At 36.4% G+C, this 12,605-nt stretch overlaps 1 protein-coding gene across 5 annotated transcripts in view; it reads left to right on the plus strand.

Moving 5' to 3' along the window:
* Nucleotides 1–12,605, plus strand: part of LOC150080216 (histone-lysine N-methyltransferase 2C-like) — a 1,301,638-nt gene that overhangs the window by 172,019 nt on the left and 1,117,014 nt on the right. For all 5 annotated transcript variants that reach the window (XM_090381514.1, XM_090381519.1, XM_090381517.1 and 2 more), the window contains exons 10-11: nucleotides 8,330–8,387; nucleotides 9,491–9,665. In XM_090381514.1, the coding sequence (XP_090237640.1) occupies nucleotides 8,330–8,387; nucleotides 9,491–9,665 (233 nt within the window). The remainder of the gene's footprint in view (nucleotides 1–8,329; nucleotides 8,388–9,490; nucleotides 9,666–12,605) is intronic.

Here is a 12,605-nt window from a genome sequence, read left to right on the forward strand (position 1 = left end):
GTATCACCAATTCACATAGGGGGTTCAAAAGGTGACACAAGTAACTACAGACCTGTTAGTTTAACTTGTGTCCCAGGGAAAATAATGGAATCACTGGTTTAAAGAAGCATTGCAGGATCATTCTAGACGAGAGACTGCAGTAATAGTTAAGGCACAGCATGGGTTTGTTAAAGTCTTGAGGTCTTGTCTGATCAATTTGATTGGATACTATGATGTGGTCACAAAGGAACCAAATGCCAAAAATAATTTTGATATCATGCACTTGGATTTCAGGAAAGCTTTTGATACTGTTGCACATGTAAGACTGCTGTACAAATTGGAGAGGTATGACATTAAGGCTAAGTTGCTAGAATGGATAAAGGGATGGTTGATTGGGAGATGACAGAGAGTGGTAATCAGTGGACTCTGCTCTTCATGGACAAATGTTGTTAGTGGAGTTCCCCAGCAGTCGGTGTTGAGCCCATTGTTGTTTTGTATATTTATCAGTGATATTGATGAAGGTATATCAGGTTTAATGTCCAAGTTTGCAGATGATACAAAGGTTGGCAGGGTTGTTAACGACTGTAAAGACAGTATGCTACTCCAACTGGATCTAGATAAGTTGGGAAAATGAGCTGAGAAGTGGCAACCGAAGTTTAACATTGACTAATGCAAGACTAATGCTAATGATAACCGAAGAGAAAAGTGCGAACTCTGTGGTACTACACTCAGGGTAGTGGAAAGTGAAAAAGACCTGTGGGTAATGGTGCAGTCAAATATGAAGTTCACTGAGCTGTGCAGACGGACTGCCAGGGCAGGTCATGGAGTTTTGTTGTGGAGACTGAGCTGGATAGGAATTTTGCTAGCATTGACAGGGAGATGATTATCCCATTATGCAAGGTAATGGTCAGGCCATTACCTTGTATAATGGGATAATCACAGAGTACTGTGTACAGGCTGAAGGCCTCATATTAAGAGGGCCTCATTGTGCTCTTAAATGAAGGCCTCATTTAAGAGCACCCCTTTGTTCCCCTCATTTGGTAAGGGGAACAAAGGGGTGCTCTTACGAAGAAAGGCTTAAGTTCTGCAAATTATCAGCACCTGTAGAGTAGGCACCTGAGAGATGCGTACTCTCCAGTTTATAAGGTGTATATACTGTCCAGTATATTGTGGTGTATAAGGCCTTGAATGGGTTGAGCAAGCTGAATGCAGATGGAATTCTTCCTCTTGCTCAGACTAAGAACCTGAGGGGGCACAGTTTCAAATTGAGGAAATATAGTCGTAGAATAGATGTGCGGAAATTTGCCTTTAGCCAGCGAGTGGTTGATTTGTGGAACAGGTTTCCATCTTTTGTTGTGGAAGCTAATAGCCTAAATAAATTTAAGATTGAGCTGGACAGGCATTTGGAACAAATGGAGGGATGAAATGGGAGCATTTTTTTTTTTTTTTGGTTGATGCTGCATAAGCTTGCTTGCTTTCTTGCACCCCATGCCTCTACTAATGCTAATATCAGATTCTGCAATTAACACTATTGATCCTTCTTTCAGTGTGTACCATTCGCAGATTACAAGTCTATCATTAAGCAGCAAAAAAATGGCAGCATCTGGGAAAACCAAACTGAAAACAGTTTATTCCATATAAACAAGACTTGAAAGCATGGAACTACAGTATCAGAAGTAACAGACTAGAAGAAGTTATACTTGCTAGACTACAGATAGGGCACACCCAACTAATTCATTTTCATTTACTTAAGGCCACCTCCAGAATGTTCAAACTGTAATACACAGCTCATAGTTCAACATCTATTTATAGATTGTCCTTTACACAACAGAGACAGACAGGCTGCCTTTAGCCCACTTTCTACCATAAGTACACCTCTTATATCTGCCCAACTGTTGGGAAATATACTGGATGTAGCCAGAATTTTTATCTATCTCAAATGCATTGGATATTATGATGTGCCATAAATATTAAGAAAAAAAAGCCTTTCAGTAAACTGTATGCCTTTTCTTATCTGAGATTAGGTGCATTATGGCTTAGCTGTTCTTGCACTGATAAACCGAAAGAAACAACAACAAGAAGCACAAATTACAAAATGGTTTTGTGTGGTTTTGCAAGATCTCTATAGACAGCCATTTTGACTGTGGAGAGAATGCATAAGTTAGAAGTGTTAAAAGGAAGTCCCAGTAAAAATGACTAAACATTCACTAAGCTATGTTATAAATACATAATGGACTGTAATTTTAAGGGTTAGCTCTTTAAAAATATTTTTAAACTCTTAAGTTCATTTATTTATATATGTTGGCATGCATAGATATTCTGGGCATGAAGATAATTGAATGCACTACTGTTTATGTTAGATGGACGTAAAAATATTATTAGTAGCAGTATTTAGTAGTGGCAAATGATGTGACTCATCTTTCCATCTCTTCCAATAATTTGTCTATTGTTCCTTAAATTTGTTCAAATTGCTCACTTTCACAACAGTTACTCTCAGACTAAAAGCAAATTTTTGCACCTCTATCCTACAACCATCCTTTTTCAATTTAATGGCTTCTTATGTTTTCTGTTGTCTGAAAGAGAGTAAGGAAGCCACTAGCATTTAGTTTATCGAATCTATTTAAAGCCTTGCAGGTATAGCGGCCATCTTGAAAGAGAGAATATTGGGTTTTGTTTTTCTGTCTTTATTTTGCGAAGACAATAATAAATCTTTTGAAAACAATTAGGTGAGACCATAGATGTTTGCTGAACTAGTGGGAAAAGAAAATTAAGTAACCTAAAAATTTAAACAAACTCAGCATTGACTCTGGTCCAGTACCATGCCATATGATATTATCTTACACCTCAATTTCTGTACAAAAAGCCATACGAAAATCACTTCAAAAACTATTACAGAGTTTGACTGCATTCGCAAAGGTAGAAAAAATTTCACTTTTTAATCATTGATTGACTGTTAATGTGGGATTGTTAGTTTCGTGGGTCAAATGACTTGCAACTACCACCAGGTTAAAATGCAGTTTCCAGACTTTTATACGGTATTCAAGGTATGACGTAACCATTGCTTTGTACAATGGGATAATCACTTGCTAGCAAAATTTCTGTATATATTGAGGGAATGTACTGAGCTCTGCTAACAGTCTTTGCCCTGCTCTGAAAACTTCTTGTCTGTGTATATAGTTACCTCCAGGTCTTTTGTTCTCCACTACCTTGAGCGTGATAGCACCCAGTTGGTATCACCTAGCATCTATCAATGTTAAACCCCAATTGTCACTTCTCAGCCTGTCCCTCTAATAATTTTTCTAGATCTTTTTGCAGTAGCATACTCTGATTCTTGTCATTCACCACCCTGCCAGCCTTTGTATTATTATCTGAAAACCTAGAAAAAAGAAACTTTTGTTTTTTGATTTGTTATGAATCAAAGTTTTTATTTGTGGTCAATATTTGTTACATTTGTGGTCAACATTTGCATGAGCAAATTCATTATCTGGAATTTTCTTTTTCTCTTTATTTTTTATCTTTTCTGTATGCTTGTGTTTAAAGTCAGAGATAAATGAACCATTAATGAACCCCCCCCCCCCAACCAAGAACACTTGTTTTGAAGTTTTTCTGTTATGTGTAAAGCGTAGGATATTCATTTTCATGCTGAGCAACTTGATCATGTCAGTTTAATCTTACTGTATTTCTCTTAAGTTCACTACATGATGTTTGTGTCTTGTGCTAAAGTAGTTCTTTTTTTTCTTGTCTTGTCTTTTTTTTTTTTCTTGTCTTTTCTTTTCCTGTCCTTCATTTGTTTCTTTTGTAGTGCTTAAAAAAAAAAAAAAAAAAAAATTCTTAGCAGTAAGAGAGGTAGGAGAAAGGTCATTAACACATTCACTGCTTCTTCATACAAATGTGTTGCTTTGGTCAACTGGAGGGGGAACCACCCTAATTTTATAACATTTTCTTCCAATTTGACAAAGAAAAACTGGATATTTTTGTCAAGCAACTTTCATTGTAAGCTGATTACTTCAGCCGTAGTAAGCCCAAAAATGTCTCTGCCCTTTTCAGTCCAGCGAAAGTATTAAATTCCCATGTAACAAATGTTCATTTGGTTTAATTCATAATGTGCAGTTTGTTGCCTGTACTATTCTGATAACAGAGTGATAATTGCTATTATCACTCTGTTATCAGAATGGTAGAAGTGTTTGTAGTGAATTAGCTAATCTTGAGGAATTAGCTAATATTTTTGGTAGCTAGGTTTTATCTAATATTTCTTGAGCTGTAAAAGCAGTGGTAGTCAAAAAAAAAATGATTTTATTTTGATTCAATTGATTTTATATTTTTATGGAATTTGATTATAGATTTCCATTCTTTCATTTGGAATTGATAATGCCAATGCCCCTCCATTCCCAAATCAAGCCGAATTAGGCTGTTTATGATAGTGACATCATAAATATGCTGTCACTCTGTCAACAAAAGTATCTTACAGATACTTTTAGTCTCAATTATTTAAATATGCCTTTGATTATGCTTTATTTTAGCTCTGCTTGTGGAACACACTACTCTCTCTCCTTGGACATGTGCTGTTGGCGTATGCACTAGTTAACTTTCAAACCTCATTGATAGAATAATTCATTTAACTTTGAATGCGAAGCCATTGTGGTTGTATGGTTTATTTATTTAAAAAAAAAAAAAAAAGCAAGATTGCTTTAAACTGTTGAATAAATTTCCGTTGGAGTATATTAATCTTATTTATTTAAAAGCTAGATATGACAAAATCTTGCTAATAATAACTGTCTTCATGTTAAATGAAAACACAAAGTTCAGCAATGCATCTTCATGTTGAATAACAATTCTCAAAAGAGTCACCTGTTTTAATGGATTGGATTACTCATGTTCTTCATTTCACCTCTTCTGAGGGACATTGAAAAAATCACTTTCAGGATTTTTTTAATGATTATAGTACTCATTTGCTGTCTTCTTGCACCTTTGGCATAGATACTTTGTAGTGTGCTGTTACTTCTCTTTAAGATCACTTGGTTGTAGCTTATGATGGTGTTCCTAATAACTGTTTGGAGGTGGTTAGCTATTATTGTATTGAAAATTTTCTGGGTATTTTTTGAAATTAGCCATGTTGGTTCCCCATAGTAAATTAACTGGTTAGACTGTAGATTAACCATGGTTTCCCATGGTCAGTTTACACTCTTTCCAGTTCAGGAAGCAAATTGTTTTTATACAGCAAATTTATACTAATTTCAGTTTTCTTGCCTGTTTTAAAAGTTTTGGAAAGCTTATTGTTTCTATACTTGCAAATCAGATTTTTCATACTAGGTTAGAATCCATTCATTATGGTCTCACCTGAAAATACCCAGTTAAATGTTTGAGCTAGTTAAAAATTCAGTCGATTATGGCTAAAATGAAATTCTTTTAAGACCATATTGGTACTTGTATTTGAGATATAAAATTAGGCATTTCTCCAGGGCTGTTTCCTTATCAGCAGTCTTATTTTCAGCAATTTTGGTACCTTTTCTTTCCAAGCATAAATAATTTGTTGCATACATAATGATATTTATATTGCTAAAGCAATTTTCCTCTCAAATAGATTAAATGAAGATGCCTTTCAAGGGAAAATTATCAAGTTATTTTAAACAATTTGGATTTTAGATTAATATCTTGAAATTGTCATATATGACCTTAAATCTTCTAGACACCTTAAAACCATTAATATTGTAAATAAAGAATCACTCAATCTGGTATCATTTGTCACATTTCTTGAGGTCTCTTCACACAGGTCTGTAGTTTACTGATCTTGGGGGGGGGGGGTTCCACATGAGTTGTTCCATGTTGTTCTGCCTGCATAATATGCAGCTTACCTTGCACAGCATGCACACAACTCAGATGCACTTGTATAGGCACAATACATAATGGTGCAGTTTGACCCTAAGTCTCTGATGTACCTTAAAGTCAGCAGCAGTAACAACAACAGCTTCCATGTTTGAATTGGATAGGTCTGACATCCTGAAAACCTGTTTTTTTTTTTTTTTTTTGTTAGGCATTATTTATTTTAGTAGTGTAATTAGCAAGACCAGTTCTCACTTAGTTACAAAGTTTACTGAAAGTGATAATACAAGAAAAGAGAAATGTCACCCATTTTTGAATGGATTACAAGTTAAACAGCAAATAAAATCTCAAAACATGGATATCCCCCATCTGTTAACAATTGTGCAGTGAAGAAATTCAGTAAATTTCTTCACTGCACAATTGTTATCATTTTCATATAGACTAAATCACTGTCTTCATAAACGCCTACCTAAATTCTTCACAGTGCTGATAAGAGTATCTGCCTGAAAAGTTTCTCTTAATTAATATCAACAAGTTCTGAACTTGTATGGATGCTTTGAATCCTTTTAAATTGAAATGAAAGAGAGGGGGGAGGGGAAAAAAGGAAAAATGCAAATGAATAATATCAGCCACTAGTCTTTAATCTATATAATAATTTATGTCCTCTGTCCAGAATGCTCTTTGAACTTGAATAACTCAAAGACTAAACAAGCTTTTGACCTGTTCCTTTTGCAGTAGGTTTTATTTAGCAGTAAAATTGAGGGGAAAAAATTTCCAAAAATTTCTGACCAATTTTGAAATCCTAAGAATTTATTTAGCTCCCAGTGAAACTTGCTATTTCCTTTGAAGAAAAGAAGACAATTTCTTAGATTTTGTCATCACAGTCAACAAATCTCAGGGCCAGACTTCCCATAAAGTTGCTGTTTTTGCACCACACAGACATCCTAAAATGCAGTTTTGAATGTCTGTGTGGTGATCCCTAATAGCGTGTTTCAGGCACTCCTCCAAGATCGCAGTGCACGTTCTGCGTTCACCGTTCTGTTAATAACTTAATTCGCCTCATCCCTTTGCTTATACATCCCCCAGACCATCTGACAGGCCGGGGAACTTTACAGTCAGTGTTATGCAGTCAGGATGGTATGCCTTCGATTTTCGGAGCTATGCAGGTTGAATTTCAATTCATCAGAAAAGATGATGGGGTCCCATTGCTCTTTTGTCCACGAAACATGCGTTTTAGACACAGCAAGTTGCTTATTCCTCATTTGTTGGGTCAACAAAGGCTGCTTCTTCTTGTGCCGATAGGCATTCAGACCACATTTCGAAAGCTGTCTTTGGATAGTTCATGCACTTGTTTCAACACCAGAGGCCATCTCAAAGTCCATTTTTAGATTAGGAGCACTAGCATGGCGATTATGAAGGCATAGCCACTTCAAATATCGATCTTGGGAAGGCGTAGTCACTCTTTTACAGCCTGATCCAGGTCTTCTCTTCACATCAGTTTCACGCTTTAATTTTAGCGCCTGGGTTATTGTTGACTAGTGGCAACCTATTTTATCAGTGATAGCATGTATAGAAAGCCCTTCCTGGGACAGAGCAACAGCTACACTTTTTATTTCTTGGTGTCAATATGGATCCATGCTTACACCTCCACAAAGCAAGATACTAATGAGCATGTATACCCTTCCAGCGCTGTATTTATAGAAACAGCTGATGTAATACCTTGTAATTACTTTCTAATGCAATAGAAGCATTATCTGATGCAATACCTTTGCTTTCTGACAAACAATGACTGTAATCAAACAATATCTTATTAATTTCACTACAAATGTTCCTTTTTTTTTAAGCTGATGCAGCTTTTTTGTCCGCCACTGTATATCAGTATCTCTAAGAATAAGATTTTCTTACTTCCCTCAGCTTTTAACTTATATTAAAAAAAAATTAAACACAGTTTTTGAGTCAAAAATTAAAAAAAAAGATTGAAATGGGGAAGTTGCTCATAAAATCTCTGGCATTGTATTTTTACTGCTATTGTTTGCAGGGAACCAAAGTAAATTGAACACTGGGGCACTTTTGATTTTTGAAAAAAAGCAAAGCTGACAAAATTAGCAAAAAATAAATCAAATCTGTTTATTCTGTGATCTTTTATTTATGTGCATAGAATTTATTTTCATTAATGAAAATATATAATTTTCATTAATGAAAATTATACTTTGAAATATATAATGTTTTATTTGTATAGACAATGAGCCAAAAATCAGGAAAAATCAAAAAGTTAATAAAGCAGTTTATATGGGGCACAAATACAATAAACAAAAACTAAATTGTAGGCTATTTCTTACTTGCACCATTAAAGAACTGTTCAACATTGATAACAATAAACATTGCTTGACTTAGCCTGACTTTTGGTTCGTTTTGGTTTGTTGTGTATATATTTCTGTTATTTGTTCTGCTGTATATTACTTATGAAATTTCTCTAATTGTTCAGTTTATTTATAACAGAATTTATTCATGTGTATAAATTTTATTCCAGGACATAAAATCACTCTCTCTGCTTTGCTCGTTACATTTCTTCCACGCATCATCTTTAGGTAAGTATTTTACGATAATTCCCTAACTATGAGCTCTTTTTATATATATACAGAGTGATTCACTACCAGTGCGACAAACTTGCAGGAGGTGTAGGGGGCACAAAGACGAATCGGAATCACATAGCATTGCAGGGTCTGAAATGCCTTCATCATGCGGTAGAGGATGTTGAACGGGAGGTTGTGTGAACAGTGATCCCTCTGGAAGTCAGCATTTGCGAACCGTTTCTGTTGAAGAAACCAAGTAGCAAAAGTCCTCCGGAGTGGATAATCCGCAGTCTCCAATGATTGGATGCGTTGCAGATGGTATGAACTCATTTAGTTTGTTGACAGTATCCTCCATACAGTGGATTGGGATATACCCAATCGTTGGCCTATCGCTCGAGTACTCGTACTCAGATTGCCTTCTGCAAGACGTAGGGCATTCTCCTCATTGTCTGGTGTCCTCGTCGTTCACTCTCGATTCATGATACCTCTCGTGAAACAGCCAGTCTCACATAACCTGTGCACATCATTAATCATTACTTTGGCTGGCAATTCTAACAACACACATGCACGTACAATCTCTTGGTGCCTATGTAGCCAGGTGGGCAGGAACAGCAGTGCATAGCACATACTTCTTGATTAGTCCGGGGTTAGAGTTTGTGACCACCAAATACGGAGGATGCGGAAAGGTCAGTGAATGACCACTGCATATCCCTGGATCAATATGGCCTTAGTTGCTAATTGTCCTAAAAACCAAATAACAAACAAGCACAATCGTTTTGAGTTTCCAGATTAAATTTTATTTTATTTTTTTGTTTGTTTCAGTTTGGAATTCAAGTGTATATGATAACTGAAAAGTTATAAAAGTAATATTTCTGCCATTTTATCAGTTATTGGGACTGACATTCAGTGGAAAACCTTTTTGTGAAATTTGCTAAGCATTGATATTACGATTCATAAATCAAACATTTTAATTTTTGAATTGTAATAATTTTTTTACATTTTTGCATTTATTATAGTAAAAATCCAATGTTTTATAGTTTTATTCTTATAGTTTCCATAAAAAATGGAGTTACAGTCAAAATGAAATCATTGTTTTTATTTATTTTTTTTTAAAACAGGTATTGAAGCAAATTGTATGGTCTGTGATACTCCAGGAAGTGTATCAGAATTATTATTTTGTACCAGCTGTGGTCATCACTATCATGGTATGTGCTTGGATCCCCCAGTTGCTGTTAGTCCAGTGGTTCGAACAGGATGGCAGTGTGCAGATTGTAAAATCTGTCAGACATGTCGGTTAGTATATCTCTCTCTCTCTTGGGTTTAATTCTTTTTGGGTGGGTAGGCTTTTTTTAGAGAGTGTCCAAGTTAATGTGCTTCTTGTGAAGGTTTGCTGGACTAGAAACTCAAGTTTTCCATCCAGTAATCTTGGGTTTTCCTTCAGCCAGCCAAATGTAACTCACCCTTTCCTCATATTTTGAGAAAAAACACTTCTTTTTTGATAGACAGGTAAAGGTAAAATGCATGCCTGAAAATATTTTGCTTGCATTAAATAAGGATGCATCTAATAAGTGCCACTTTCTGCAGTATGTCACTTGGTAGTAGTAGTAGTAGTAGTAGTGGCATGTGATGCAAGAAAGCAAGTGTATGAGCTTATGCAGCATCAGCCAAAAAAAAAACAAAAAAAACACACCATTCCCTCCAAATGCCTGTCCAGTTCCTCCTTAAATTTATTTAACCTATCAACTTCCACAACGACAGATGGAAGTTTGTTCCAGCAATTAACCACCCGCTGGCTAAAAGCAAATTTCCTCACATCTATTCTACATCTGTCTTTTCTTAATTTGAATTTATGCCCCCTTAGGTTCGTAATCTGAACGAGTGAAAGGATCCAGAATTCAGCGTGCTCAATCCATTCAAGGCCTTATACATCTCAATCAGATCACCGTGCAGGTGCCTATTCTCCAGCCACTGCAATTTGCAGAACTTAAGCCTCTCTTGGTATAAGAGAATCCCTTCATTCCTCTCACCAATCTTGTTTCTCTTCTCTGTACACGCTCAAGCAAATCTACAACCTTCCTAAAACGAGGCCTCCAGACCTGTACACAAGGCATGGCCTGACCATTGCCTTATACAGAGGAACAATCACCTCCTTTTTCCTGCTAGCAAAATTCATATATATCATTGACAAAACCCCATGACCTGCCCTGGCAGCCTGTCTGCATTGCTCAGAAAACTTCATAGCTGACTGCAGAATTACTCCCAAGTCTTTTTCATTTTCTACCCTTTCAGTGTAGTACTACACAGTTGGTACGTTCCTCTGGGGTTCTTATACCCATATGCAGTACTTTGCATTTGTCAATGTTAAACTTTGGTTGTTGCTTCTCAGCCTATCTTCCCAAATTTTCTAGATCCTATTGCAGTAGCACACTGTCATTAACATCCCTGCCAACCTTTGTATCATCTGCAAACTTCGACACTAAGCCTGATATATACCTTCATCAATATCATTGATAAATATACAAAACGACAGAGGATCCAACACCGAACCCTGTGGGACTCCACTAATAACATTATTCCACAAAGAGCAGCACCCATTAATTACCACCCTCTGTCTTCTCCCACTCAATCATCCTTTTATCCATTGTAGCAACTTACCCATAATACCATTCTGCTGCAATTTGTACAATAGTCTTCCATGCGCAACAGTGTCAAAAGCTTTCTTGAAATCCAAATATATGATATCAAAATTATTTTTTGCATCCAGTTCCTTTGTAACCACATCATAATATCCTATCAAATTTGTCAGACAAGACTTTCCCTTAACAAACCCATGCTGTGTCTGAATTATTGCTGCAGTCTTGTCTAGATGATCCTGCTATGCATCTTTAACCAGTGACTCCATTATTTTCCTGGAACAGAAGTTAAACTAACTGGTCTGTAATTACTCGTGTCAACTTGAAGTCTGAAGAGTTGCGGGATCTGCTTGTCTTTCCAAGCAAAACAATCTGCAGTCGTATTTCAAGTGAATGTAGCATATACACTGCAGAGCTACACGCAATAGAACTGGCCTTGGATCATATAAAAACCCAGCAGTACCAAAGTTGCATGTTATATACTGACTCCCTAAGTGTATTACAGGCTTTATTCAATGTGAGAAGTACTCACCCAGTATTATGTCGGGTGCAGCACATATTATACAACCTTTCAGCGTTAAACTTTGATATTCGCTTTTGCTGGATCCCTAGCCATGTTGGTATCAAAGGCAATGACTTGGCTGATGCAGCAGTAAAATCAGCAACGCCACAAAGTTGCATCCGCTTGTCAGTCCCCTATACAGACTGCAAGCAACTGATCTACAAAAAATTATGCACGCGTTGGCAAGAATCTTGGAATGGGTGCCCTACCAACAAGCTGAATGAAATTAAGCCTGTAATAATGCTTTGGCATTCTAATCAGCACAAGGTTTGATGGGAGGAAGTAATTCTTGCTCGGCTACACATAGGACATTCTCACCTGACGCATTCGTATTTGCTGAGGGCTGATGATTGTCCTGTGTGTAGACATTGTAAAGCAAATTTAACTATCCATCATATTTTAATCGAATGTACATATTTTAGTAATGAATGCCGTTTATGTTTTACCCATCTGTCTGAGCTTCATACACTCAGGCAGATTTTATTCGATGATGACATTGTGTCAGATGTATTCAGGTTTTTACAACTGATTAGATTAATCTACATAGTTTTATTTAGATTGCTCTAATGTTTAATATATTATAAATGTCTTGTGCCATATTTTTGTTTATAATATTAACTGGATATGCCATTTTAGTTTTTTACATATTTATATTTTATTACCTTAGACTTGGCACACGATAGCCTTAGATGCTGATGCACCATTAAACTTCCAATAACCAACCAACCAACCAACTCGTGTCAACCTTCGATCCCCCTTTGTGAATTGCGGATACATTTGCACATCTCCAGTCCGTGGGGCCCTCCCCTGAGTCCAAAGATGCTCTCATAATTATGGCTAAGGGTTTGCTTAGTTGCTTTGCTGCCCCCTTTAATATAACTGGATAGATCCCATCCACCCTATGTGCCTTTCTTATGTTTAACTTCAACAATTTCTCCTCCACTTTGCTCTCAGTTATTACAAAATCATTAAGCACCCTCTACAATTTGATAACTTTCTGCCATTTTCAAACCTTAATAACTCCTCGTGTGAATGTAG

This window comes from Mastigoproctus giganteus, chromosome 9, assembly GCF_048544385.1.
Source record: "Mastigoproctus giganteus isolate SK-2022 chromosome 9, ASM4854438v1, whole genome shotgun sequence".
Lineage (NCBI taxonomy): Eukaryota > Metazoa > Arthropoda > Arachnida > Uropygi > Thelyphonidae > Mastigoproctus > Mastigoproctus giganteus.